Here is a 26,434-nt window from a genome sequence, read left to right as displayed (position 1 = left end):
GGTGCTAAAACCACATCCCACAATGCAAACTTCTCATAACCTTCAGATCTCACATTTATATTTCCATGACCAGAAGTTTCATTGCTGCAATGTTTTCCATGTAGGAACTTTGCCTCTGATGGTTTCAGCCCAGATCTTTTATGACAAAGTCCTCTAATGGAAAACGCACAATCCCACTCTGAAACCTGTTAAAGCAGACCACTGTGTTTACTCAAGGCGTGTTATGATTGGTGCAGATACCACAGGCCTTCAGCTATGTGCTCTTATCTGACGGCAAGGGAGTAGCTGACAGTTTGCTTTTGCTTACTTTATTTGAACCTCAAAAATTTCCCGATTTACCTAATCCTTCCTATATCCATTACAACCATTTTGAGTTGTTCAACCATCCTTGTTTACAGTGTTTTTGACCTACTCACATGTGTGTCGAGTGCTGGCATGAACAGTGGGAAAGAAACCTGAGCTATTGTCTGATATAGGAGGAATGTGAATCCTGTGTGGTTAAGTGCTTTGGCAGAATTAAATTACCGCAACACATCAGTTTGGCCTCTGTTGTGGCCAGAGGTCGAATTTTACTTTAGCTATGTTTGTTATTTTTCTAATATGTCAGGGGAATGTCCTTAATCACTAATCAAAGAAATATCATACCTTCTGTTCTCTTCTTTGTAAAGAAAGTCAAAGGATGTTTCAACCGTTCTCCTGGCCATTTTGAACAAGAGTTAAAAATGTCAAAAGTTTGATTGACTGTGCAGCGCATTACAATGTTTTTATTTATAGTTTGTAAATTATCATATGGAGAATTTTAAAAATATTTGTGTTCCATAATACACAACACTGTTAATCTAATGGGGATGGTATAAGGGTGGTTTAGCTTTTCCCTCACATTTCACTGCAAAACAAACCCTGGTCATGGCCGTTAACTGCTGTCTAGACCCCATTTTTAAGGGGTCCTCCATTATTTCAATATTGTTTGCACTTTTGTTGCGATCAGTTGATGTTTAAAATTTACTCCAGTCGTTGGAAACATGCTAAGACTGAACCGAACACACTTACAGACTGTTTTAGGTAGTCTTTAAGTGTGTTAAACTGCAATTTCACCCTTACAGTGACAGTCATCTCCTTACCATACTTACTTCTACTTTGCCCCCTCACCCGAACAATCCTGGCCTTTAGGTCAAGATGAATGTGATAAGGAATTTCTAAGGATGAAATAAAATAGAGCATTTAAAAAAATCACACTTGCCAATTCCATAGGTGTTCTAGCATTAATATTAGGTTATTGTAAGTAACATTTTAGTTGAGGACTAACAATTATATTCAACTAAAATTATGAGAATTCCACTTTTAACAGTTACTACCTTTTAATTCTTTAAAGTTTCCAAAACAGAAAAACAATCATGTGGAATATGGAAATATAACATAGATGTACAAACAATAAACATTGCGTTTCCATGTCAACTAGCCCCAGTTGGCGAGCAGCAGCAGAGAGCAACATTTCAAGCCAGAGGTTCTTAATTACCCTGGACTTTATGACTACCTTTAACTTAGAGCCAGCAAAAGCAATTATCCTTTAAACCAGATAATTAAACAGCCCTTCCAGTGGTGATTGATGACCAACTAGAAGTCCTGCTGCTGTGCTGCAGTTTTCTAGCCGCTAGAAAAACCCGAGGCCTTGGCATTACCTCCAGGCCTCTATTGTGGTCTTGACCTGGGCACAAAGTGTAGTGTCGGGACCACACTACTATTGAGATCTGGCTGAGAGGAGAGACTCGCTGAGTCAAATTCCTTGGCATGGGTTCAAGAGCTGCCTGTAGGCACAAGTTTAAATCACTTTGTTCTTTTGTGGTGAAAACCTGCAGAGTGGAGATTAAGAACAGTAGAATGGGTAGTGTCTTAATTACAGTAGTAGTGTTTCACGATATAGGTAGAAAGGTATCACAAGACCCTGCTATTAAAAATTGTGTGATTCCACATTTTATTAGTTCTGGTACTTTAAGAATGATGGCATTATAAAAAGAATCGTATTTCTTAACTTGCATCGACGTGTGACAGCTGGAGTCAAGACGTCTGTGCAGGACTCTGCTTCCTCTCCTTGCTCTTTGCAGCAGGAGTGAAATATAGCCGTGCAGATGGATTATGACATCTTAAAGTGACAAAGAAACATGCATGCATGAGAAAATAAAGTGCAGGATGTGTTTGGTGTTGAAATGGGTTAAGCGGAGTTAGCCTGCAAAAAGAGCCGGGTTTAAACCTGAAGCGCGCACAGAATGCCGCCTTTCTCCCAGCATGCGATCGCAAATTCAGTTCTCATATGCGGATCTTTGTTCTTGAATTGTTAACAATGTCAAAATGCACGTTCTGGCAATGTATGTCTAAAGTGAATGTAAACAGTTGAGAAAGAAATCTGATGTCTTCCAAATCCAATGTATTGCATTAGTGCAGCTCTTAAAGTGACAACAGCCTAATAAATGTTGCTGTCTGTGTCATTAATGTTAATCAAACATCAAAAGAAAAGAGAAAATCATGTGCTGCTTGACAGAATAGCTTAAATATATTTATAGTATAGTTAATTTATAGTGTGAAACTTTATTTTTCAAAATCAAACACAATTTTTCCCCACTTGATTTTAAATTATTTAAATTGATAATATTTTAGACAGTTATTATCATATCGAAATCATAATTTTGGTATCGTGAGAACACTAATTACTAGTCTTTGTTTTTTTGACATGATGGGACAGAATGAGAGTTTTCATGATTACACATTATTTTATTTGGCAAGAGCCAAAGAACAGAAAGTGCACTCAAGGTTGACTAAGTCAACATAAAAAATTGTTATTGAAAAATTGACACGAATAACTTTAATGGACATTCCAGACAGATAGACAGATAGAGGTTAAAGAGAGACCCCTGACATGATTGTAAAGTTCTTTGGGTTTACAGTAGTACATATAAAAGCGCTATATAAATGCTTACTATACAGTAATTCTTTCATACTATGCATGATTCATAGGTGTGCATTGTTACAAATAAAAATATGTAACATCTAAATGTAACTCATTGTATTATGTGAATAAATGGGTTGTAGTTTTTTTTTTTTAATTTAATTTGAAATCATTACAGATATGTAGCTTTTGTTGGTTAAATTATTAATTGTCATTATACTGATTGATCATGCCACCATGAACTTTTCAGTGGTATTGGCTGCTGAATCAATCCCTTAAATGTAAAAACTCTTTGAGACTTTGATTATACTAAATTATATGTAACAAGTGGTCCTCTATGAGAGTTCTTGTGCAATATTTTGGGAGCTCTTTCTTGTGGACATCTTGTTTTTCTTTCTCTCTTTTTTTGTGCCTGTAATTAGCCAGAAGGAAATGAAATGCTTCACATCTGTTTCCAATGAATGGGCAGGTAAGGCCCCTCACTTTCCTTTATGTGAGATGACTCTCCTTGCATACAGATGTTGAGCTGGAGGTATGGCTGTTACTGTGAGAAGTTAAAAAGGCTGGTGTATTTCCTAACTGGGAAGGCAGAGGTAGAGGCAGAGGCAGACTTTTTCCTGTTACCTAGAGATTCCTGTTGGCTCAGCATACAATAAAAAATACGTTGCTAATAACCTTGTAAATCTCTGTCTGTTTATTTAACAGAAGAGACTGGTTTTGTGCTTTGTTATTGTTTCCAGCTTCATTATTAAGTGATTGTTTATTTTTGGACGATTTAGGAAGGAAGGCTGAATAAGTTATGGTTAATTTTAGTCCTGGAGTTTTATCAGATTTTTCATTGCACAAGATCAAACAGGCGTGGTGCAGTCTGGGGGAATTCCTTCCTTAAGCAGCCCTCATGGACAATAGAGTTGTTATCTGGAGTATACACTGCGGTGTCAGTACATCTACCATCTAAATATCATTGTTAGCGATTTCAGATGCTGATATTGTTCGTTGCTTGTTTCAGTTAATAAAGGCATTTAATGTAATGTAATATGGGAAATGAAAAAAAAAACCTATTCATTAAGAACAAATTTATTCTCCAATGCCTATTTGAAAGCTCCCACTGAGCCATTAAGCAGATGCCATAAACCAAACAAACATCCAGTCATCCATAACTGCCAATTTTTTTTGTATGTTTAGAGTAATGGAAGAGACTTACAATGTTTTTTCTGCCAGACTCTTTCAAGATTTCCCATATCCTCTTCACATTTTCCCCTTTATAGCAACAAATGGTCTCTTTTAAGAGTTAATGCAGCATGAGTTACCATCTAGGTGTTACTATGTATGTAGTCCTTGTCAGAAAATAATTTGATAGAGTGGTTACCAAAACCTAACATATTCTGTAGAGACTGGTTGATCTTCAGCTGTCTGTTAAATATGAAATATTGAAATGCATGAGAAAGATACAGAATATGTTTGATTGATGATGTGATTCTCTTGTCAGAAATGTTTTTCATAATAATTCATACACAATGTCAGCATAAACATCAGCTAGTTTAAGTTTATTTAAGAGTGAGTTTAGCTTACTTTCTACAGGCTATGTATATTAAATTTATCATTGTTCGTCAGACTGACTCATGAGTGTTAAGAACAGACGGTTCGCATTACACAGTATTTTGAACTGGCTAATATAAGCACACTTAAGATTGACGTGCATGATACTTTAAAACGGCTTTGTATCCTCTGGGAAAACGGTGGATATGCTGGTCTAAGTTTGCCTATTTCAAATTAGAACAGATACATCTGTCTTTTTAAGGTGAAGTAGTATAATGAATTTACTTTAGTTATGAAACCATCATTACTTGATCGTTCAACTACTATCAAGCTTTAAATCAGGATGTTGCCATTCAAATCATTGTAAAAAAAACATTTCAAACCTCAGTTTGTTTAATTTGGACAAATATTGCGACTGGGACAGTTTATCTACAGCCTTGCAGCTTTTCCAGCTTTTCATTCATAATCCTAATACTACATAGAATCTGACTGCTTGTCTAATTTTGGAGAATGGATGTATTTGTTGACGTGACATGCTTTTTTTTTATATGTGCAGGGTTCATATAACGTGGAGTAAACGTCTTAAAGTATGTTTATTTTGTCAGTCATAATTCCGAAGGACATGCGTAACACAGCTGTTATAGCTGCTGTTGAATGGATTTTGAAATGGGAAACATATGGTGTGACACAATCTAGTGGGTTTTAAAGAGACAATTGTTTGGAAACCTTTGTGGTAAATCTTTCTTAACTCAACCAAGAAGAATAAATGACTCACTAAAAGACCTAAAAGGGTCAAAAGGTGGGGTTACCTTGTAACTTTTTAAAGCTTTTTCAATGTTTACATGTTTGTTTGTTTTTTTCATTGGTTGTCAAAGATCCACTAGAGGCATGGTGGCCATATGTCAAGTAGTTATAGCATAGTTTGGTTTGTCGCAATTAACTTGCAAGAATTTAGGCTGTTGCTGATGCGTTCCAAAATTTGCACGTGTTATGTGCACTAATTAGTAGACTAACTCATTTGTAGGCTGTTTTTCCCTACCTTATTCTTTACTTGCACTATACTTCAGTATCCTCCATTCTTGTACAGTATATTAGACTTTAGCTGAATTGTTTTTATTTCAGAATCATGCAACTGAGACATATTAGACTTTCAGCTTCGAGTTGCATCCTCATTATGGTCTCGAACCCCTTTGGAAGCATAGATTCATCCTTACTTAATCCATAGATTTGGTTTAAGTAAAGAGAAGATACTTTAGTTTCTTCTCACATTTGGCAGAACTGTTTCTGGGTCCTCAAGATTCTCCTGAATTCTGACCCAGCCAGTTTAGAGATAATCCTGCCGATTCTGACTGGCCAACTCCTTGATCCTTTGTCAGTGGGTGACAAGGGGAGGCTAAACCCAAGGATTTAAAATGGAGAATGGAGCTAGAATGAGCCAATCAGAGGACAAGTATTTCAAGCAGACAATGTGGGCACCTGATCCCCTCTCACATGCAGAAGTAAAATAATTGGCTGCAGGAATGTTCAAATACACTACCCTTCAAAAGTAAGATTTTTGGTAAAATAAATGAATATTTGTATTCAACAAGAGTGCAGTAACTTGATTAAAAGTGTCAGTAAAGACTTCTACATTGTTACAAAAAAAATATTTTTTAATCAAATGCTGTTCTTTTTAACTATTATTCAAATAATCATGAAACAAGTGTGGCATGGTTTCCACAAAAATATCAACAACAATCAGAATGTTATCCAGTTCCGTCTGGTTTAAGATCAGTTATCACACTGGGATGTAGATCGGTTTGTTGAGGATCAGTGCTGATGGTTGTGTCGATGAGGTCAATTTATCCTATTGTTTACTATATTTATTTTCTTGGTCAGTGTGGTTGTGGGTTTTAGTCATTTTGTTGTTGTAGGCTGAAAGGACCTTTTAAAATAACTGAATTTGGAACTGCATGTTGTCAAGACCTGCCTGGAACTATTTTAGCTGTTTGTTTCCCTAAAATAACTGCAAATAAAATAACTAATACCTAAAATAACTAATCAGATTCAAGCATTCAATATCCCTATAGTAGCCTGTAAGTGATGACGAAAAAGATGCATCTTCAGCAGTTTCTTGAAAATGCATCGCGGGTTGAGTTTGGCAGGTAATTCCACCAGCATGGAACATAAAAGTAAGTGAAAGTGGCATTATATGACATATTTAAGGAGTTTTTGCTAAAACAGTGACCTGTTTAACTGAATCTCAGCCTCAGAGTTTATGCTGATGCTGTGGTCTAAACTGCTGAGCAATAACGGCAGTTACCAGAACACCTTGACCACAGAAATGCTAGTAAAACCGCTCTTTTTTTAACTTGTTTACTGATGTGTGGCCTGAAATAACCCCAACTACAGTGCAGTTCTGGCTGCTAAATGTACAGTATTGAGCAGAGATGTCGGGAACCTTCAATCATGATGCTGAGGCTCTAGGCATGAAGCCTAACAAAAGAGGCTTTCAGTTCATTCTTGTATGAAGTCATCATGGCTTCCACTAAGTGTCCTCTCAAAAAAAAATGTATCCATCATTGTACGAGAAACGCAACATACAGAGAAATGTTCAGGTCTTTGTTTTGTTTAAATTGAATATAAACAAATATGCTCCAATATGTTTTTTTTACTATATATATATATATATATATATATATATATAAAATTAAAAAGGCATAATAGAAATAGCGTTGGATTGACTTGCATCTGCATTCTAAACATGGTGCTAAAATACTTTTTTAGACTCAATTTGTAATACTTAAAAATACTTAATTTGCCAGCAGTATTTATTCAATGATTTTGCATCACTGCTACTGAATTACAATATGTGTAGACAAATGAGTGTAGTCCGACTCTTGTGAACTAATTCTAAGTGAATCAGAAACATGTAGTGCAACGAATGTATAATTGAGTTGATTCTTCATAGCAAATGAAAAACATTCTGTAATAACATTAAATGATATTAACATAACATTACAGAAATGTGGCCACATTTTGTTTTAGTTAAAGCCAATTATTGCAGTCAAAAATGCTGTCCTTAAGACGCAAATGGGGCCTTCGCTTGGCCCATTTCTGCACTGCATGATGGGTGATGAATTTACAAAAATGGATGTATGAATTTACAAAATTGAAAATTTCCATATAATTTCCATCATCATGCTTTTAGTCATTTCTATGTTGAGTGGTGAACCTTGATCAACGTTTAATTGATAATGGATGACTTTCTGTTTAAAAACACAGGTGTTGTGCATTAAACTCAAGCGCATTTAGCTTCCTAGTTGGCTTGTTTTCTGTCCCAGTAGTCCTTCATCCTGCTCACAGCTGTTTTGACAAGCGGCTTGATAGTAGGATGAAATTTCATCAGCAACTACTTGAGTGGTATTTTTACCTCCCAGAGGAATGTCACCTCACCTCCATCCACCCACACACACCTTTCAGACTGGGTGAGAAAGGGGTCAGTGGACCTGCAGCATCGCTTGCCAGAGGAGATTTTATTAATGCTCAATCAAGCTACCTCACTGGGGCTTTATATTCCAAGTGTGGGCCAAAGCAGAGCTTTTAAGCCTGCAGCAGTGCTATGAGACCAGGAAGAGTTCCCTTTGATCAGACAAACTTCCTCTTTATTCTCCTGAATGTGCTTTCAAGACATAAGGCAAATCATGTGCAAACTGCATTTAGGGAACTTTTGATCAGGCTTCTTGTAATTACAGCTCATTTCTGTATCTCAGGATGGCAGATTTCAAAGCACACACCCTCTGATTTTCAAGAGATCTGAGCTTGCCACTTGCTTTCAAGGCAACTGATTGTAATATCACACAGTCAGTTCATCTATTGGGATTCTTTAAGGGATGGTTCACCCAAATTGATTTAGGAAATTATTTTTAAATGTGAATTAAAATGTATTTATTTATTAAATCATCAGGGGGTAGCTTGACACCTCGAACTATCATGTTTTTATTGATTTTTATTTCTTATGTTTTTATATTTATTCTAAAACTGAGAGTCTTAGTGTGTGTTCATTATAAGACAACATCTGTTTGTTTTGAGGAACACAAGATTTCTGCTGGCACTTTTTGTCATACTCGTATAATTATCAGTGAAAGAAAACAGCTGGTTTTTAATTTTCAGTAGCCAGACTGATTGGCACAAACACATGTTCACCGACCCCAAAATGTGTGTTGAGGATCATCTAGATTTTGTTAACAAATATCTTTTCAAAATAAAGAGGTTAAAACTGCTACTTTTAAAGAGTCAGGAACTTGAAGTCAAGTCACTCACTTTTGTTACCCCCCCCCCCCTTTCAAAAAAGGCCTTTTTTTGTAATAACTAGCTTAAAAAATTAAGTCACCATATCAGGTTTCCAAACAAAATTGTCCACAGTCATATGATCATATGCCTGAAACTGTTGTCATAGCCTCTCACAAAGGTGCGCGGCCAAATCCGAGTTAATTATGACATAGCTGTGTTGAATAGAACCGGGACTTATGACCTTGAGAACAGACTGCTAGCGGTAATTCAACTTTAAACCTCTCTTGGCAGACGGGCATGATTATCACAGAAGAATGTTGTTTTGTTTTGTTTTGATCAGACATCTCAAACTTGGGTTGCCAAATATTTCTTCCTTATTTTGTTCTGAATGATCATACAAAATCCTGTGTCAGACATAGATATCTAACTAGAAGATATTTTGAAAATGCAGTGTTGTTTTGGGCCCCATTGACATTCATTGTTTGAAAAAAAAAAAAACCCATCTGAAAAATTCTTAAAAATATCTTCTTTTCTATTCCTTGGAAGAAAGGTAGTGATACAGGTTTGGAACAACATGAGGGTGAGTAATGTATAGTTTTGGGTAAACTATCATTTAAAAACTTAACTGAAATACTACGTTACACTTTCAAATCTTACACTCTTAGAAGAAAAGGTTCTATACAGAACCTTAAAAGGTTCTATCAGCGCTACGTATTTGGAACCCCTAAAAGGTTCTATACACTCTTAAAAAAAGGGTTCCTCTGGGTTCTATATAGAACCCTGGGGTTCCGTACTTGGCCAATAGAACCTTTTACTAAAAAAAATGGTTCTATATAGAACCATTTTGGAGTTCCATATATGAAGCGAGGGATGGAACCATTCCTGGTTCTGAATAGAACCATTTCTTCTAAGAGTGTATGATTAATGTCAGCGTGTGGCATTTAATAAGGCAGCTCTTATTAAATTGTCTTTGACCTGGCGTACCACAGCACAGTGTGGTCTAAAGCCAAGACAACAGGTGGTGCCAGATTATCTTCAACAGCCATGCGAATAAGGAACGGAAGTTTGTCACCAATGTTGGCTTTGTGGGAAACCGGAGCTCCATGAGAGTCATCAAAAAAATCTGCCACAACTTCCTTCATATCATTTGCCCTGCATGCTGTGAGCAAGGCTTGGATGTTCATTCTCAACATATGAATTCAATTTTTTCGTTGTTTGTTGACAGTTGCACTCATACTACTTGAATCCTATTTGGACGGTGCATCCAAAAGTGAAAATTCTGTTGCCATTAACTCATCATCATGTTAATCCATTGACATATTTCTTCAGCAAAACACAAAATTATTGCAACTTTGGGTCAACCCATTGAGTGAGCTGGGGCCAGGCTTTCTGTTTGTCTGACCAATAGTGATGGGGGATTTTTGTTTTTTTCAGGGTAAGCTGTTTGACAGCAATTGCACACTACCCCTTTAAACTTTATTTGTCCAAAGTTCTGAGAAACATTCTCCTGAACTGGCTCACTGTCATTGTGTTGCTGTCAAATCTCATAAACCTTTGCGCTGTCGTCTTGACATATCCTTGACACGTCCACTGCTGGGATAAACATTATTCTGTTTGATTGTGTATATCCTGTCTCTCACTTCTCTGGAGCCTTGTGGCGTCATTCTTCAAAGCAGTCACTACGCCAAGGTTCCTTTGGAAAAGAGGATGGTGTCACCAAGACAAGAAAGGAAGTTCTTCTTAAATGACAGCTAGCTGCAGTACAGAGGCCCTTCCTGTTATAAATAAACAGCTTTTCCCTTGCGCGCTGCCACTGGCCTCAGCACCTCCACGCTCAGCTGTCGTCTGGGGGAACAAGAGCTGCTCTCGGTCTCCAAAGTGCTGGTCACCATAAAGCTCTTATTACCGGAAACACTGCTGTATTTTTAGACTTTTAAATTGCTCTACCATGTTTGTTTATTTGTTATCAACAAAAAATGGGCCATAAAGATTAAAACCACACCACAGACCTTGACCTGTTTTATGAAATTAGGGAGATTGTGGTTTACTCTATTCAGTCGGGATGTAAAAGTTGTCACATGACGCATATGGAAGTCTGCGGTCTCCGATAGTTCATTTTATATTTGTTTGTCATTTAACTGAAAAAAGTGCAAGAATGAAATCTAGAAAGTGAAATTGGAACACGCTTTAATTTAATTTACTTGCCGCAGCCTTGCTTCAAAATGAATGAAACTAACTTTGTGAAATAGTGTAGGTTGGTTTCTTTTGTTATTTCTAAACCGGATTTTCTCTTTCTTAGATATTTCTTCATGGATGATCTTTTAGATAAAGAGGAAAGACTGCAGTTCCATTGGAAATACCATACTTTCATTGTGTTTACTGAATTCAGTTAAAACCTGCAAACCTTAACAGTGATTAATTTAAGTTCACTGTTGAATATTGTTTAAATTTTTACCAATCTGATGGTTCATCACCTCCCATGGCCTTATGAGGTACAAACACTTGTCAGGATTTTGGGAACTTCGGTTTTGGGAAGGGAAAAAACGGACACCCCCTCCAACCTCACTGGGAAACGTGTATCTGTGTTACATATACCCCAGGCACGATGTTTAACCAAATTTTTGATAAAACTACGACGGTAATTATAGCCTGCCGAGACCAAAAAATATGAGACACCTGTGTTGAAAGTCAATGGAGCGCTGTGAAAAAGTGTCGGACCTCAGTGGGAGCTTGTTCTTGGCTGCGCTGTGATTGGTGAATCTACATTCTAGGGAGTGGCTTAGCCAAAGGCGAATTGGACCAGGTGTAATTATTTCTTAAATAGTTCGCTTTTGTGAATGATTGGCACCATTCAAAAAATTGGTGTCAGTAAAATATTTCTTTGTTTTTGAAGAGTCTCTTATGCTAACCTTATGAACACAAAGTTCAGAAGAACAACATTTATTTGAAATAAAAATCGAAATTAATTTGAAAATACAAATCTTACTGACATTATTTTCCTGATTTATCCCAACTGTTTTCTTTTGCCAAATCAACTTAGATAATTAATGTTGTTCAGATAACATGTTGATTTAAACCAATCTCTCTCTTTTTTTATATCTAAAATCTTTTACTGAAACCTTTTATGACACAAGCTATTGTAAGAGTTCTCTGACCCATTTTTTTACGGCCTGTGTTTCATCCTTTGACATAATTGTGTGAAGGTCTATAAACAAGGGTGCTGTCAGTGGAGGGACTGTAGATCCTCTGGATTGTTTTGATGGTGTAAATTGGAGTGTGGTGAAAGTGTAATCTGAGGCAACATTGAAACATGGGGAGTTTAGTACATAGGTGGTCTGGATGTACAGGTGCTCTGTTGGTTCCCCTGCTGGGGTGATAATTGAGGGGATAGTTGTTCTTCTTTAGTTGCCATCTGAGCCCCCACAAGTAGCGCAAGCTGCTTCCACTGGAATGCGCTCACATATTCGGCCCACACACGTGCATCATTTTGGCAATTAAGATGGTATCAGTTCCCTTGATTAAAACTGAGTTAGTGGATGCAATCAGACTGACTTGACGCAGTGTGTTAATATTCATTTTGTTTGTCATGTTGTCAACAAAACAAAATGAGTCATGCTGTCAAGCCCAGGCACCTCCTATGATGTTGCCATCATTAGTGTTGAATATTGTTGTGTTCGTGAAAGAAAACTATTGCTTTAATATATATCCTTTTATTTCACTTTCCAATACTTTTCCTCAGTGTTATTACAATATATATTGTTTTACACAATAACATTGTGTTGGAATACCATAGCAAGTGCTTGGGAGCACTTCGACTTGGCCTGGCCTGCCTTCTGGCTTTAGTCTAGTTTGAAGAGACACATAGGCTCTTATTTCATGACCATGTCATTTGAGCACCTTCCTCTGTCTGACCTGTTTGCTGCCTGATCTGAAATGCACCATTTCTACATTTAAAATACATTACAGTTGATATTGTTGAAATCGGCAACAATTATACATCAAAAAGAACACTTGGTCTCTTAGAACTAGGAGGTTTTCCTTTGTTGCATAGAATCATACTTTCCATAACAGTGACTCAAATGTTGTTTAACCAAACTCATCTTGCATGGCACTTTCCAGGGGAGGAAATGAGCTACATGCAGATTGACAATGTGCACACAAACACTCATTTAGAATGACTTTTCCAAATGTTGGGTTTTGTCATTTAAGATTAGTTTCGCTAACTTGGTGAGTCAGATAGTTACCGTTAACAAAAGTGACTCCTACCCTGGAACGGGAAACTATGATCCTTCAATCGCAGGATTCCAGCAGTGTGAGTAAGACTCCAGATGGCGGCTGAAGTTACCTCAAGGTGTATTTTTCAATGCTGCACTACTTTCTGTAGACAGTCAGATGAATGTTTCATAGCACCCACTTGCAATTTGTATTTGTGCTTCAGTCATCAAGTGGACGTGTTACCATACGTAACCATTTGGAGCAGTATCAATAGATGGTATTACCAAAACATTCTTTGAGAATTTCAGGAAAAAATTTGTCAAATGCGAAATTGTATTGCAAATGAGGTGAAAAAACACACGTGGCACTCAATTGTAGAAGATAAGGGCAAGTAAAGACCATGAAATCTGTCATGAATGATAAGTTTCGCAGGGTGAAAAGTCACAAAGCACACCTAGAGAGCGACAGACTGCTTGTGGTTTGGACAGGATTGAGTGCTTTATTCATGCCAGTGTAACTGAATGCCATGGTTAAAGTGTTATTTCCCAAAATTGAAAATTCTGGAATCAATTACTCAACCTCGTGTCGTTCTAAACCCATAAGACTTTCATTCATCTTTGAAGCATATATCAAGATATATTTGAATGAAACCTGAGAGATTTCTGTCCCTCTGTTGAGTCTGTAAGCGAAAAACTTTCATGCATCAAAATGGTGAAGTAAGCTTAAAAAGTAATTTAAATGTCCTGCTTGATACACAAGAAGTTTGTTTTCCTGTATCACACAAGCATGTTTAAGCTCCCATGTTATATTTGATGTGCTATATGTGTAGTGAGCAATATTTATATGTGAGGGTGAGTAAATAATGACGTAATTTGACATCATGTTTCTTCTATTATTGATTATTGATAAAGCTTTGTCATAATTGTGAAACTTCCTAAAATCACAATTGTGCAATTTCCTAAAATCATGGTTGCCAAGACCCTGTTTTACGTCCGTATAACTGTTTCAGCTGATATTATAACAAGTTGACAGTGCTAAATACAGTTTTTACTGGTTTCTAAAACATTTTATGATTGAAGCACTCAAGCCACATTTGACATTATTTGAAAACCCATGTGAGCATATTGCATTTAAGTGTAATTAGGTTTAAAACTGTGCCTAATTGTGTCTTGGTCACCTCATTTTCCTTTTCATGAAGCCAAATCTACCATACAAGCCCACACAGGTCAGCTGCTTAAAGCCTGGTGCAGAGGAACAAGCCAGCAGTATGTGGAGATGTGTGTGAGCTGGATGACTGCTCAATGTGCTCATGGGGATGGAGCCACTCAATAGTGAAGGGAAGCAGGAGAGCGTCTCACTTGGATAGCATGTCCAGAGAGTGGAAAAGATGAATAGCAGAGAAACCTGATTGTCTAAACAGTGGCAGAGTGAAACTCCCAGCTCACAGCTTCACTTCAGCATGGGAAACAGCTGTGCTGGGCACATTTGAGTGCATGTATGTCAAATCTTGCCCAGTATGCATTGGAATGCCTGTGGGAGTCCTCGCTCAATCCCAAATGCTTGCTTTGTGTCCATGTGGGAATGCATGCATGTCTTGGGGCAAGGGTTCTAGTTGCCAGAAGTATGCTGTCAGCCTTTTGACCATCCTTTTTTCTCCCCCTAAGCCTATGTTGAAGACCGTAACAACTTGTTTAAGAATGTGCCTCATCTAGCGAGTATGCTATGGTTAAAGTGAATGGGGCATGTGTTTGTTGAGAGTAGTTGGTGTTAAATCCTGTCCAAAGTGCTTTGTGTAGTTGAAGGCTATTTCTCATCATGGTCTTTACCCTTAAGGTGCTCAAGCTGATGTTTAGTCATTTCAAAATTGGCAGCTTGTCATCACCTGCATTCTCCTTCTCCGAGAGGTTAAACTCACAGAGGAATCTCCGTCTCTACCTGTGTGTCTTTTGCTATTGTCTTTCACTTGCATAAATCTTTCCTGTTGTCATCCCTTGGCTGTTAGATGAATGTTTTCTATAGCGGCTGTGTATAATAGGTGTGGAAAATGTGAATTTCACTCCAACTCCCTCATCATTAATCCTAGCATTGTTCCAAAACATAATTAGTTGCTCTTCTTCTACTGCCAACCTATAACTTTCATGGAAAATTCTAAGTGACTGATTTGGAACCAAGGTTATTTTTGTAGGTGAAAACGAAACTAAAACTATTGGTCAAAAAGCATTTTTATGAACTGAAGTAAAATAGAAATTTCAACATAAATGAAAAACTAAACAAAAATAACAACTGAAAAACTAGCTGAAATAAAATAATTAGTAAAAATAAATAATCGTTTGAATAATAAGCTCTTATCCTGTTCCAGAAAATCATGTTTTTCCACTGCTCTACTTTAGTGCTAGACGGGCATGTATGACCGTTGCGTCTCATGTCTTTTGCAGCGTCTCGGGCTGCAAGTTTTTAACTTGGGCTGTGAGTTTTTTTTCAACTTTTAAAAGAAGTTTCTTTAAAAGACTCGTTTTTCAAAGCAAAAACGCGTTCTGTGTGAACCAGCCCTAAAGGGGATGATGCACAGGGCAACTTTTTGAGTTGCCCAATCATGCCGAGCGATTGTTGCTTGGGCAACAAAATTAGTCCCTGACCTAGGTCTTAGAACAGAGAATCAAAACTATTCACTTGCACATTTCGGTTCTGCTTTGACATGGCTAATAGCAGTACCATATCAAGTAAGGAAGTGCAATTATATGATAAGAGAAGGATAATGGACGTTTTGCACTTCTGGCCCTATAATATACAATACAGTGAGTTGTTTTATGGAGGTCAGGAAGTTTGCCCTCTGTTCTGCCTGTGTTAAGCTGTGGTGTTCTAACTCAGATGAGGGTATAAAGTGCATATCTCAGGCTTTCACCTACTTACCATCTACATTCCATTTGTGTGTTTATAAGAACCGTCATCCCCATTAGGTCCATTAATTCCTTATGTAATACAGTGTGTCGAGTGTAGTTTTCAACTACTGTTATTGTTTTTATCATTCTGAAGTATTGTCTTCCATTTCAGTATCATTCAATTTTAGATAATGAGGACTTTATAGTTTCAATTAAATTGTATGTATGTGTATGCATATATGTGTATGTATGTTTGTGTATGTCTCAATCAGTATTCCGAACATGTTGCATATATTGATTGTAAAGTATTTGTGGAGTTTAGTCGCGAGTCATGTGCGGTAGCATCCGTTACACAGCTGCACTCCAATGTGAACAAAACTAAAGTACTAAAATCCTTTTCTCACACTGTGCTCGTAAGGCCTTGGAAATTGGACATGGCGGGTCTGATTGGGAGTTGGAAATGCCAGAGAGGGGTGTGTGTGGGAGCGGATAAGCCTCCAATGCATTTCAGCAGTGCACATCTGTCCTTTCTAGTCATCATTATTACACTTTTGAGGTTGAGTGTGAGTCACACATTTGCAGAAGAGTGGAAGTCCAAGCAAGCTGGCCATGACCATCTCATTCCATTTGTATCGTCCTGCTCTCTCCGCTTATCAGAATTGTCCATGGGCATAGATACGGTGAATTTGGTGTTTTGCCTTGTAAACTGCAGCCGACAAAACCAGGCTCAAATGTTTCTTGCAAAACTATGCCGTCTGATGTTGCGTTTGTCTATTTCTTTACCGTTCCTGTAAAACAAACTCTTGGCATTGTGAAGGTCATAATTGGAAAGTAAACAGTGAGATTCATTTGACGGTGGAATGCAGTATGTGTATGTTTGCCTGTGCTGTCATTTCCTTTGGCTAGGTGAACTCAAGCCTTCTAAGAGAATTTGAAAAGTCATTAACTCGCCTTCAAGTCTTTTGAAACCTGTTTGACATGCAAGGACTACACTCTTAGAAGAAAAGGTTTATATAGAACCTTAAAAGGTTCAATCAGCGCTACGTATTTGGAACCCCTAAAAGGTTCTATACACTCTTAAAAAAGGGTTCCTCTGGGTTCTACATAGAACATTTTACCAAATAGAACCAATAGAACCTTTTTAACAAAAAAAAAATGGTTCTATATAGAACCATTTTGAAAGTTCCATAAATGAAGTGGGGGAGGGAACCATTTCTGGTTCTAAATAGAAGCATTTCTTCTAAGGGCATTTCCATACAATGAGTAAATGATGACAATGGCTGTCAAGTAATCTTTTGAACGAATGACAATTCCTTTCTAATCCTCAAACAAAGCTGTCATGGTTTCAGAAGACTGGAAAATGGCACACAAGTTGTATGGGATACCTTTAGCATGCTTCTATTGTGTCTTTCCTTTTGGAGGTTGACAGCCCCTGGTATGAGTAAATGTGAGTAAAAGTTATCTATTCTTTTTACCTTGATACCCTATAACAATAGTCATTATAATCGTAGTGTATTTTTCCTTTTAGCTAAGTTGTGTGTCGTATCTGGAGAATTAAATTGACACGTACCAATTTACTAATTCTTCTCACCAGAAATATGCTACATTTATGGATGACAACAATGACAGAATGTCTCGTTTTGGGAGTACTCCATCCCAAGGGACAGGGAAGCAGCCAGTGATCAGCAAAGGTTCGCTGAGCAGCTTCAATTGAAAGAATTTTGCCAGTCAGCGCTTTCCTTTTGAAAATGCTCCAGGATTGTTGTTTTAGAGTGTTCAGTCAGGGGAGAAAGGATTTGGGGGGAGATCAAGTTATTTATTTGCGGGAGCCATTTAAATAGGAACTGTGGCCATGATGGAGATGCAGGGAAATGGGAACTGGCGGGCTATGAAGACCGAAAATGCCAAATGTGGCATCTTGCCAAACGCGTATACAAAAGTGAAGATGAGAACTGCAGTGCAGAAGGGACGATTGAATAAAATCATCATAGTTTATACATTTTTGAGAAAAGAATTGAATAAGCAGAAGACACTGCTGGTTTTTTGGAGATTCTGCTAACTATGCAAAATGTATCCGAAGATGCAATGTACACTGACCTAAAAGATTATTAGGAAAACCCGTTCAACTTTTCATTACTGCAATTATCTAATCAACCAATCACAAGGCAGTTGCTTCAATGCATTTGCATTTTTGTTGGTGCCAGATGGGCCGGTGTGAGTATTTCACAATCTGCTCAGTTACTGGGATTTTCACGCACAACCATTTCTAGGGTTTACAAAGAATGGGTTGAAAAGGAAAAACTTCCAGTATGTGGTAGTCCTGTGGGCGAAAATGCCTTGTTGATGCTAGAGGTCAGAGGGCAATGGGCCGACTGATTCAAGCTGATGGAAGAGCAACTTCGACTGAAATAACCACACGTTACAACCGAGGTATTCAGCAAAGCATTTGTGAAGCCACAACACGCACAACCTTGAGGCGGATGGGCTACAACAGCAGAAGACCCCAAATAGGAAAAAGAGGCTACAATTTGCTCACCAAAATTGGACAGTTGAAGACTGGAAAATGTTGCCTGGTCTGATGTTGAGACATTCAGATGGTAGAGTCAGAATTTGGCGGAAACAGAATGAAAACATGGGTCCATCATGCCTTGTTACCACTGTGCAGGCTGGTGTCTGTGATTTTTATGACCTCTCATGAGTTTGACATTAATCTGCATGATAAATTATTTCCCGACTACCAGCCCTGTGTTAATTGGTTAGGGTGTTACCATGGAGGTAAAAGGTGGTCACCTAGATCTTTGTCTAACAATTTCATGTTGGAAATTTACCGTAATGTTTTAATGCACATACAGTACAATGACTTTGAGACATTTTGAAGTGAGACTGTAGTGTCTAAATACTTTTTAGGGCAGGTGTTCATATTCATTTCATGTCTCTCTCTGACTGTGATGGGCAAGATATGCATTTTTTAACATGCACAGCACAAAGATATGACATTTATCTCTTCTTCCTTCAGTGAAGCCTGAAGGCATTGTGTTTGCACCTCTCCTCTGTAGGTCTCTTATAACTTAGACAACATGTTTGGAGATGTTCATTTCAATCCCATAAATTGTGGTTTCATTTGTTTTGACTACAGGTGGCTCAGAGTTCTAAAGTGTGGGATGAGGTGCCCTTCCCAGAGGATTTAGAGGAGGAAAACAAGTGGCCGGGAGGATACGTGGATGATGAAGAGTATGATCCTTCAGGCGGTGAGACTCTCTGAATGCTATTGCTGAGTACCTATAATGAAGGAATAGAAATGTTCATTATGCCAGACTCCTTTTAACCAAAATCAAAATAATAAAATTGCATAAATGCAAAACTTGCATATTTTTTTATGTTAGAATTGCTTAACATGCTGCACAATGCTTAACATGGGGTATTTTGAGATAATACTTCACATACACACTCTGGGGACAACAGAGACTTATTTTTACATATTGTAAAAAGGGGCATTATACCAACCCTTTAAATGAATTAAAAAAAAACAGAGATTTATAATGTGACACTGAAGACTTGAGTAATGCTGCTGAAAATTCAGGATTCAGATTGACACCACAGGAATAAATTACATTTGAAAATATATTAAAATAGAAAAATATCACACACACACACCAAAAAATCTTATCAACCCCAAATTTTTGAATGCTATTATGTATTAAAAAAATACGTAGATTCAGCTAGCTTGCATTACATAGAATGCAAGCTAGCATAGCTTAGTGTTTTCTGTTTTGTCATGATTCACCTGCCTAACAGGAGTATTTTTGTGTTGAACTAAAAATAAAAACTAATTTCTTCTTTTTTTCTTTCAGACATCAGTGGAGAAGAGGATGGAAGCACTCCTGAGCCGAGTACGGTTGATCCAGACTCTCTTATGACAAGTGAGAATCCTTTCTTTTTTTTTTTTATGGAGAGGAAGTATTACAACATGACAAGTCACACATTTCATATCAGTGTGATAAAAGAGATGCCTCAACAGATCTTGCTGTAAAAGTTGAAAGCATTTTAATCATCTTCTGAGGCGTTATATAGAGTTGTTGCGTCTGCTGAAGAGTGTCTCAGTCACATCCGGTCACCAGTGATGAGACAGCATCGTCATCACAAGGGCCTCAGATTTTGTGCCAGAGATCCAAACAATACTCATTTCTCCTTTCATCAGATGAGATGCTGAGGTGTAAACATAGCAGCACACATGAAAGTCAGTATAAGAAATAGCGCCAGAACAGAGACGATACAAACTGTCATGTATTGATTTCCTCACGTCACTTGTTTAATTCTCGCCTTTCGTGATCGGGTAACATGCAACACATTTTTCTTCTCTTTGAGTTTCATTTTTTTCAGGGTACGTAAATGGTATTCTTTTGTCAGATATTATATTTTTTTTCCAAAAATTCAGTACAAAAGTCTAAGACCACATTGAAAATATTTGATTCCGAATCTAATATAAACCTGGAAATATACAATTTATATATAATTTAAGATTCTGTAAAATTTAAAATGAAAAAAAAAAAAAAATGCTGACGTTAACATTAACAATTGGAGAACAAAGTATAATTTTTTGCGTGAAATGAGAAGCGATTTTTAGATTTAATCAGTGTGATTTACTGCAATGTAAGAACCAGAACAATAGTGGATGTTACTTACTTGTTCAGAGGACATTTTCTGGTGAAAATTATGTTGGTCATACTTTCAAAAAGAATAATCTGTAATTCTGAATGCCAGTATCCAGACCGGCGGTGACTGACAGCCACACACTCTGCTCAAACATTGTGTTCATCCATGCTGGCCATGCCGAAGTAGAACTCGCGTAAAGTTGATAAATCCGCGAATGACTGCAATTGCAGATTTCGAACAGAGATGGCGACAAAGAGGGAGAACTGCGGACTGCAGATTTAATTTTATCAAAAAAATCATTTCGCATAAAAAATCCCCACAAAAATATAGCACCTCAACTGCTTTTAGGATTGATAAAAATTAAAGTTTCTTGAGCACCAAATCAGCATATTATAATTATTTCTGAAGGATCATGTGACTGAACAGGAGTAATGATGTTGAAAATTCAGCTTTGCCATTACAGGAATAACTTACATTTTAAAATATATTCAAAAAGAAAAGTAATTTGAAATTGTAATAATATTTCACGATGTCTTGGTTTTTACTTTATTTTTAATCAAAACAAGTCTTGGTAACACAATTTTTTATTTTATTTTTAATGGTACTGTAAGGTAAAGAAATCCTAAATACTTAGAAATTGTGAAATTCGTGTACATTTGTAGTTGAACTTTCCACTCAGATTGTTATGTTAATAATATAATTTGTACAATTCATCTCAGACTTTTGATAACCACTAGTTTCATTAGTTTAATTTCTTGTGTTGTGTGTCATCCAGCCTCATTTTGAAAACAGACCTCGTGTAATTTAGATACCACATGCTGAATATGTCTCAGCCACAGGGTCAGACTTCTGCATTTTCCCCCTCTAAACTATTCTATCTTTGGAACAACGTTTGCGTCGGTCCTTTTGGAGGCAGTCTGGGCCATTGTATTGCATGACATCATGGTGGAATGATTGTTTTGGTAGGAGCTCTGCAGTCCGACACCTGAGCTTCACTCCCCAAATAGCACTGCGTGCACACCTCCACACCGATTAGGAATGGATATTTCTGTTGTAGCTTTAGCATATTCAGAAGATGGACTTCCAGATGGGTGACGGTGTAAAATAAGAGCTGCCAGATCTAAACGGCTGAATGAGTCAACTCTGAGACTCCAGGTTATGAAGTGACCAACACCAGGCTTGAGATTCTCAAAGCTAACACATAGTTTGGTAAATTTAGATGTGAGTTTAGTAGAGTTGCCATCCCTCTAAGCTTGAACTGGAGCATAATGTTGATCTGATGACCTGCTAATGATATTTGAGGTTTAGCACGCCACATGACGTTGGTTTGAAGTCAGGATGCTTTCGTTTATCTAAGCATTTTTCTCATCTCAGTGCAATTGGTAGATTCATAAATAACAAATAAACATCTTTTAACAAAAATAGGTGCCACATAATGTTTTATGGCTGGATAGGCTGAGACTATGAGTCAGCCAGTGGTAATCCCCCTTCTAAATAGGAAAGTTTATTCTCTAAAGCCATTTATAGATCTGCGCCTGACACCACTTGGGAAAGAACATTTGACTTCCTGGTGTGGAGTATTTGAGGATGTCTAACCTGTGCTCTCTTTTACGTGTCAACTAAATGGTCCGTAAACCACCGTAACCACCTTTCCTTCCCTGTCACTGATGAGAGTTCATATCCTGCAACTGTAGCACCTTTTACACTGCATCCTGTTTTTCTGATGCATTTTCCATCCATACTTTCACATTGGGATCTGCACTTGAATGCCTAAGCCTAAGTAGTCTTTACTGTGAATTTTGGGACTGAGAGAATGTTCTGTCATGGTTATCATGATGGTGTTTATTACATTTTAAAATAAGTGTGCTATGCTCTGAAGAATAGGCCTTGAAATGGTTATCTTTCATTTTCTCATTCTAAGATTTTCAACACGCATATGAGACTTGCTTTCCATTTGAGTCTCATTGCTCTCTGTGAGATGTATTCATTTTTTTTTCTTTCCTAAGGCTTATTCTAAGCCTTTTGATGTGGTCAAATTGAAGTGGTTGTAGCTTCGTGGTCAGTAATTCTGTGCTGGTAACCCAAAGGTTGTTGGTTTAAACCGCAGAAGGGATGATTTATGAACTGAGTCTGTCAACAATCTGCCCGTGAGCAAGACACTTAACCCCAGGTTACTCCTGAGGAACGGTCCCTGTAGTAAGGCGTTTGTCAAAGTACTGGATAAGCAGCCCAAATATGTTTTCTTTATCAGTCACAAACCCCTTTTGCATACAAGAAGACTCTTTAATCTGAGCCGCTATATATTTCCGTTTATTTGTTTGTCTGATAAAGCCTGATAAAGACATGAGAGGTCTCCTCACCCTATTTCGGCTCAACAGAACCTCAGAAGTTTCACAGGTCCTCATGCAGACCCTGAACACAGGAGCTGAGGAGATAAAGGTTACCTTAGCATACAGATAGTTGCTTTCAGAGAATGGCCAGGAGATCATTTTGAAATGTGGCCATGAGAAAGCTTATCTCAACACCTCCTCGTGGAATTTGTGTTTGATTACAGTGCTGACTAGGTGAGAAGCTCGAAGGACCAACTTGTTAATTTGTTAAATCATCAACCCATAAACATAATCAGAGTTCTGGCTAGATGAGAAACGGATATTACCTAGATTTCATTATACAACTTCATGTAGATGTTTTCTTTGAAAGCTCTGGCTTACTCTGCTGTGTTGACATATATAATAATATATTAACTATTAACATAATTTCTATTTGAATATCTATTTTTTCAAATTATTTTTAACATACATGCCCTTTTTAAACTAAACTGAATTTTTGTTGATTTTATCCTTTGAACATATTCTGCATGTTTATCATTTATCTAAATCCTATTACTGTAAATTAAAATGGTTCCTTGCACACAAAGATTGATGGCCACTTGTGCATGACACTTGAGCTCTGGAAAAGTGAATCGTGTCAAAACAACTGATGAAAGATGCTGTGTATGGGTCCTAAAACCTTCCAGAAAAAAGGCCACCCAGCTTTCCATTCCTGCCTGTCCTGGTCGTGCAGTTGATGTAATGTTGTGTGTCAGGGCTGCAAAGATGATAGTTATACAGCAGCATTGGGAGACGTGGAGGGGCAGCTGCGGTTATTTTGGTTTCCATGTTGTTGAGGTCTCACCTTCTCAGAGGAGGCCATATACATTCTGTCAGAAAGAGAAAAGAGCAAATAACTGAGAAAATTAACTAAATGTGGTTCTTGACTGGTGGGTCGTGACCTATATACATACTGTACATATACAATTTAGGGCAAATGTATATATGTATCGAAAATAGGATTTTGCCTATTTAAGTTTGCCCAAAAATGATAATATTTTTTACATACAATATTTCTCTTTTTATAAAAGGTATTTTGAAGAATGTTGGTAATCAAACTGTTTTGGTCTTTAATATATCTAAATACTAATTCTGATCCTCAGCTTTTGAATAATAATAATAATAATTCATGGCCATTGTAGCCTAAAAGTTTTTTTTTTTTTTTTTTTTTTTACAATAAATTCTACGCTCAATCAAATAAAATATTTCTTTCTAAAGCTTTTGTTAATACCTATTTAATGCTGTTCTCATTTAACACAATAATGACTTTAAATTGTCTTTTTGGGGTAATTTCTCAGCCAAATATATGCAATTAATTTGTGATTTATTTATCAGCACATTATGTAAATTATTATATTCAAAATTGTAATCGCTTGACAGGTCAAGTAGTCAACATTTGAAGTGGATCATAACCTTTTATCAAAGTTATACATGAGTTTTGCACAATATCCGTTCTTGTCTTAGGACAACTTTGATTAACTTTTTTGACTTTTTTGATCGTGTGTGTGTGTGTGTGTGTGTGTGTGTGTGTATATATATATATATATATATATATATATATATATATATATATACTGTATATATATATATATATATATATATATACATATACAGTATATGCATATTGTAGCCTCAGTTTCCTGTTCTTAGCTGAAAGGAGTGGCACCCGGTGTGGTCTTCTGCTGCTGTAGCCCATCTGCCTCAAAGTTCGACGTACTGTGCGTTCAGAGATGCTCTTCTGCCCACCTTGGTTGTAACGGGTGGTTATTTGAGTCACTGTTGCCCTTCTATCAGCTCGAACCAGTCTGGCCATTCTCCTCTGACCTCTGGCATCAACAAGGCATTTCCGCCCACAGAACTGCCGCTCACTGGATGTTTTTTCTTTTTCGGACCATTCTCTGTAAACCCTAGAGATAGTTGTGCGTGAAAATCATAAACATACATATATAATGTATAAATATAATGTATATAGAGTTTATGTATGTATAGATACATATACAGTATATATATATATATACATTATTTATATACAGTATATATATATATATATATATATATAATGTATATACAGTATATAGTGTGTGTGTGTGTGTGTGTGTATATATATATATATATATTTATATATATATATACTTTATTATTTATCTAGTGATTGTAGTATGGATCGAGATATTCAACACGGGATCAAACAGGCTGCTGCTTCATTCGGGAGATTGAGGAAATATTTTAGGTATTTTGTAATATTAATTTACATCTACACACAAAGATTGCTGTATATTGGGCAATCTGCCTTACCACCCTCCTGTATGGTTGTGAAACATGGACCATTTATGCTCAACATCTGAAAATGTTGGAATCTTTCCACATTAGACGCCTGCAGCGCATCCTCAAAATGACATGGCAAGATCGATTGAGATCCTGAAAAAAACTAATTGTTGGAGTTGAAGCAACTTTGATGCCCTACCAACTGAGATGGCTTAGTCATGTTGTGAGAATGTCGCCAGGTCGCCTTCCACGTAAGATACTGTACGGTCAGTTACATCTTGGCTCCCAGTTTGCAGGAGGCCAAAAAAGAGGCTGAAAGACCAACTAAAAAACTTTCTTAAGAAGTGTGTGATAAGGCCCACAGCCCTGGAAACTAGTGCTGTGTATCGCAAACTTTGGCAGCAACTTCGCCAGAATGGAGTACAAAGCTATGAAGACTGGAGAAAAAACATCGCTTTACTAAAAGACATCAGAGAAAGCAGGCCATGCTTGTTCCTGCTACCTTAAGATCATCAGGAGAAACTTTCATATGTCCTGTCTGTGAAAGACAGTGTGCATCCCGCATCAGACTATACAAAACCAATACTACCAGTACTTACTACCAATATTACTACATTAATTTGTTATTAAAATCCAAAAATTGTATATAATTTGAGGTGGAAAAAGTAAATAAAAAAATGAAGCCACATCCACAAGTGTCTCCTTAATTTGTATAGGCAATGATGTGAGCTGATTTTTTTTTTTTTTTTCACCTCAAATTTCATTATGGACAAATTTTGGATTTTAATAACAAATTAATGTAATAATATTGGTAGTATTGGTTTACCACTTATTGTTTAATTTAAAATCTGGGTTCTGAAGCAAAGCCTGTTGAGAACCAAGTTTACTGAACAGAACTTCCTAAATAGCCGTCCTCATGAACCGCTTTCATCCCTGCCACTCATTGTTATGGGAGCAACAAATGCGTTGCCTTGGAAAATCTTGTCCTCCTCCTCCATAGGAAATATTACTGTATTTCTCTCACTGGACAAATTTGCAGTCACAAATGTCCTTACAATATGAGATTCACGAAGACACAGACAGTATTTGAAAGTCATTGAGATTCTAACCCATTGGTGGCTAATAATCTGCCACATCTGTAATACATGTAGAAAGTTTCAATTCAGAAGTTATGATGATTGCAATAGTTAACCCACAGTAAATGAGATCATTTTACTGCTAATGGAAACATCTTTGGGTTTCACCACAGCTGAGCTTTTTTTTATTGTGCTTCAGGGCTTTCCAGCAGAAGGTCTGGGAGT

At 37.1% G+C, this 26,434-nt stretch overlaps 1 protein-coding gene across 12 annotated transcripts in view; it reads left to right on the top strand.

Moving 5' to 3' along the window:
- The window catches only part of hspg2 (heparan sulfate proteoglycan 2), a 102,481-nt gene that overhangs the window by 9,171 nt on the left and 66,876 nt on the right, over positions 1–26,434 (top strand). For all 12 annotated transcript variants that reach the window (XR_016148165.1, XR_016148169.1, XR_016148162.1 and 9 more), the window contains exons 2-3: positions 18,983–19,094; positions 19,698–19,766. Coding sequence is in view for 1 of the 12 variants with exons in the window: in XM_089124494.1 (XP_088980620.1) it covers positions 18,983–19,094; positions 19,698–19,766 (181 nt within the window). In the remaining 11 variants the exon portion in view is untranslated. The remainder of the gene's footprint in view (positions 1–18,982; positions 19,095–19,697; positions 19,767–26,434) is intronic.

The sequence above is a fragment of the Pimephales promelas genome, chromosome 20, assembly GCF_988280905.1.
Source record: "Pimephales promelas chromosome 20, fPimPro1.hap1.1, whole genome shotgun sequence".
NCBI lineage: Eukaryota > Metazoa > Chordata > Actinopteri > Cypriniformes > Leuciscidae > Pimephales > Pimephales promelas.
The sequence above is the reverse complement of the archived record's forward strand: the minus strand, read 5'-3'. Positions and strand labels throughout refer to the sequence as shown.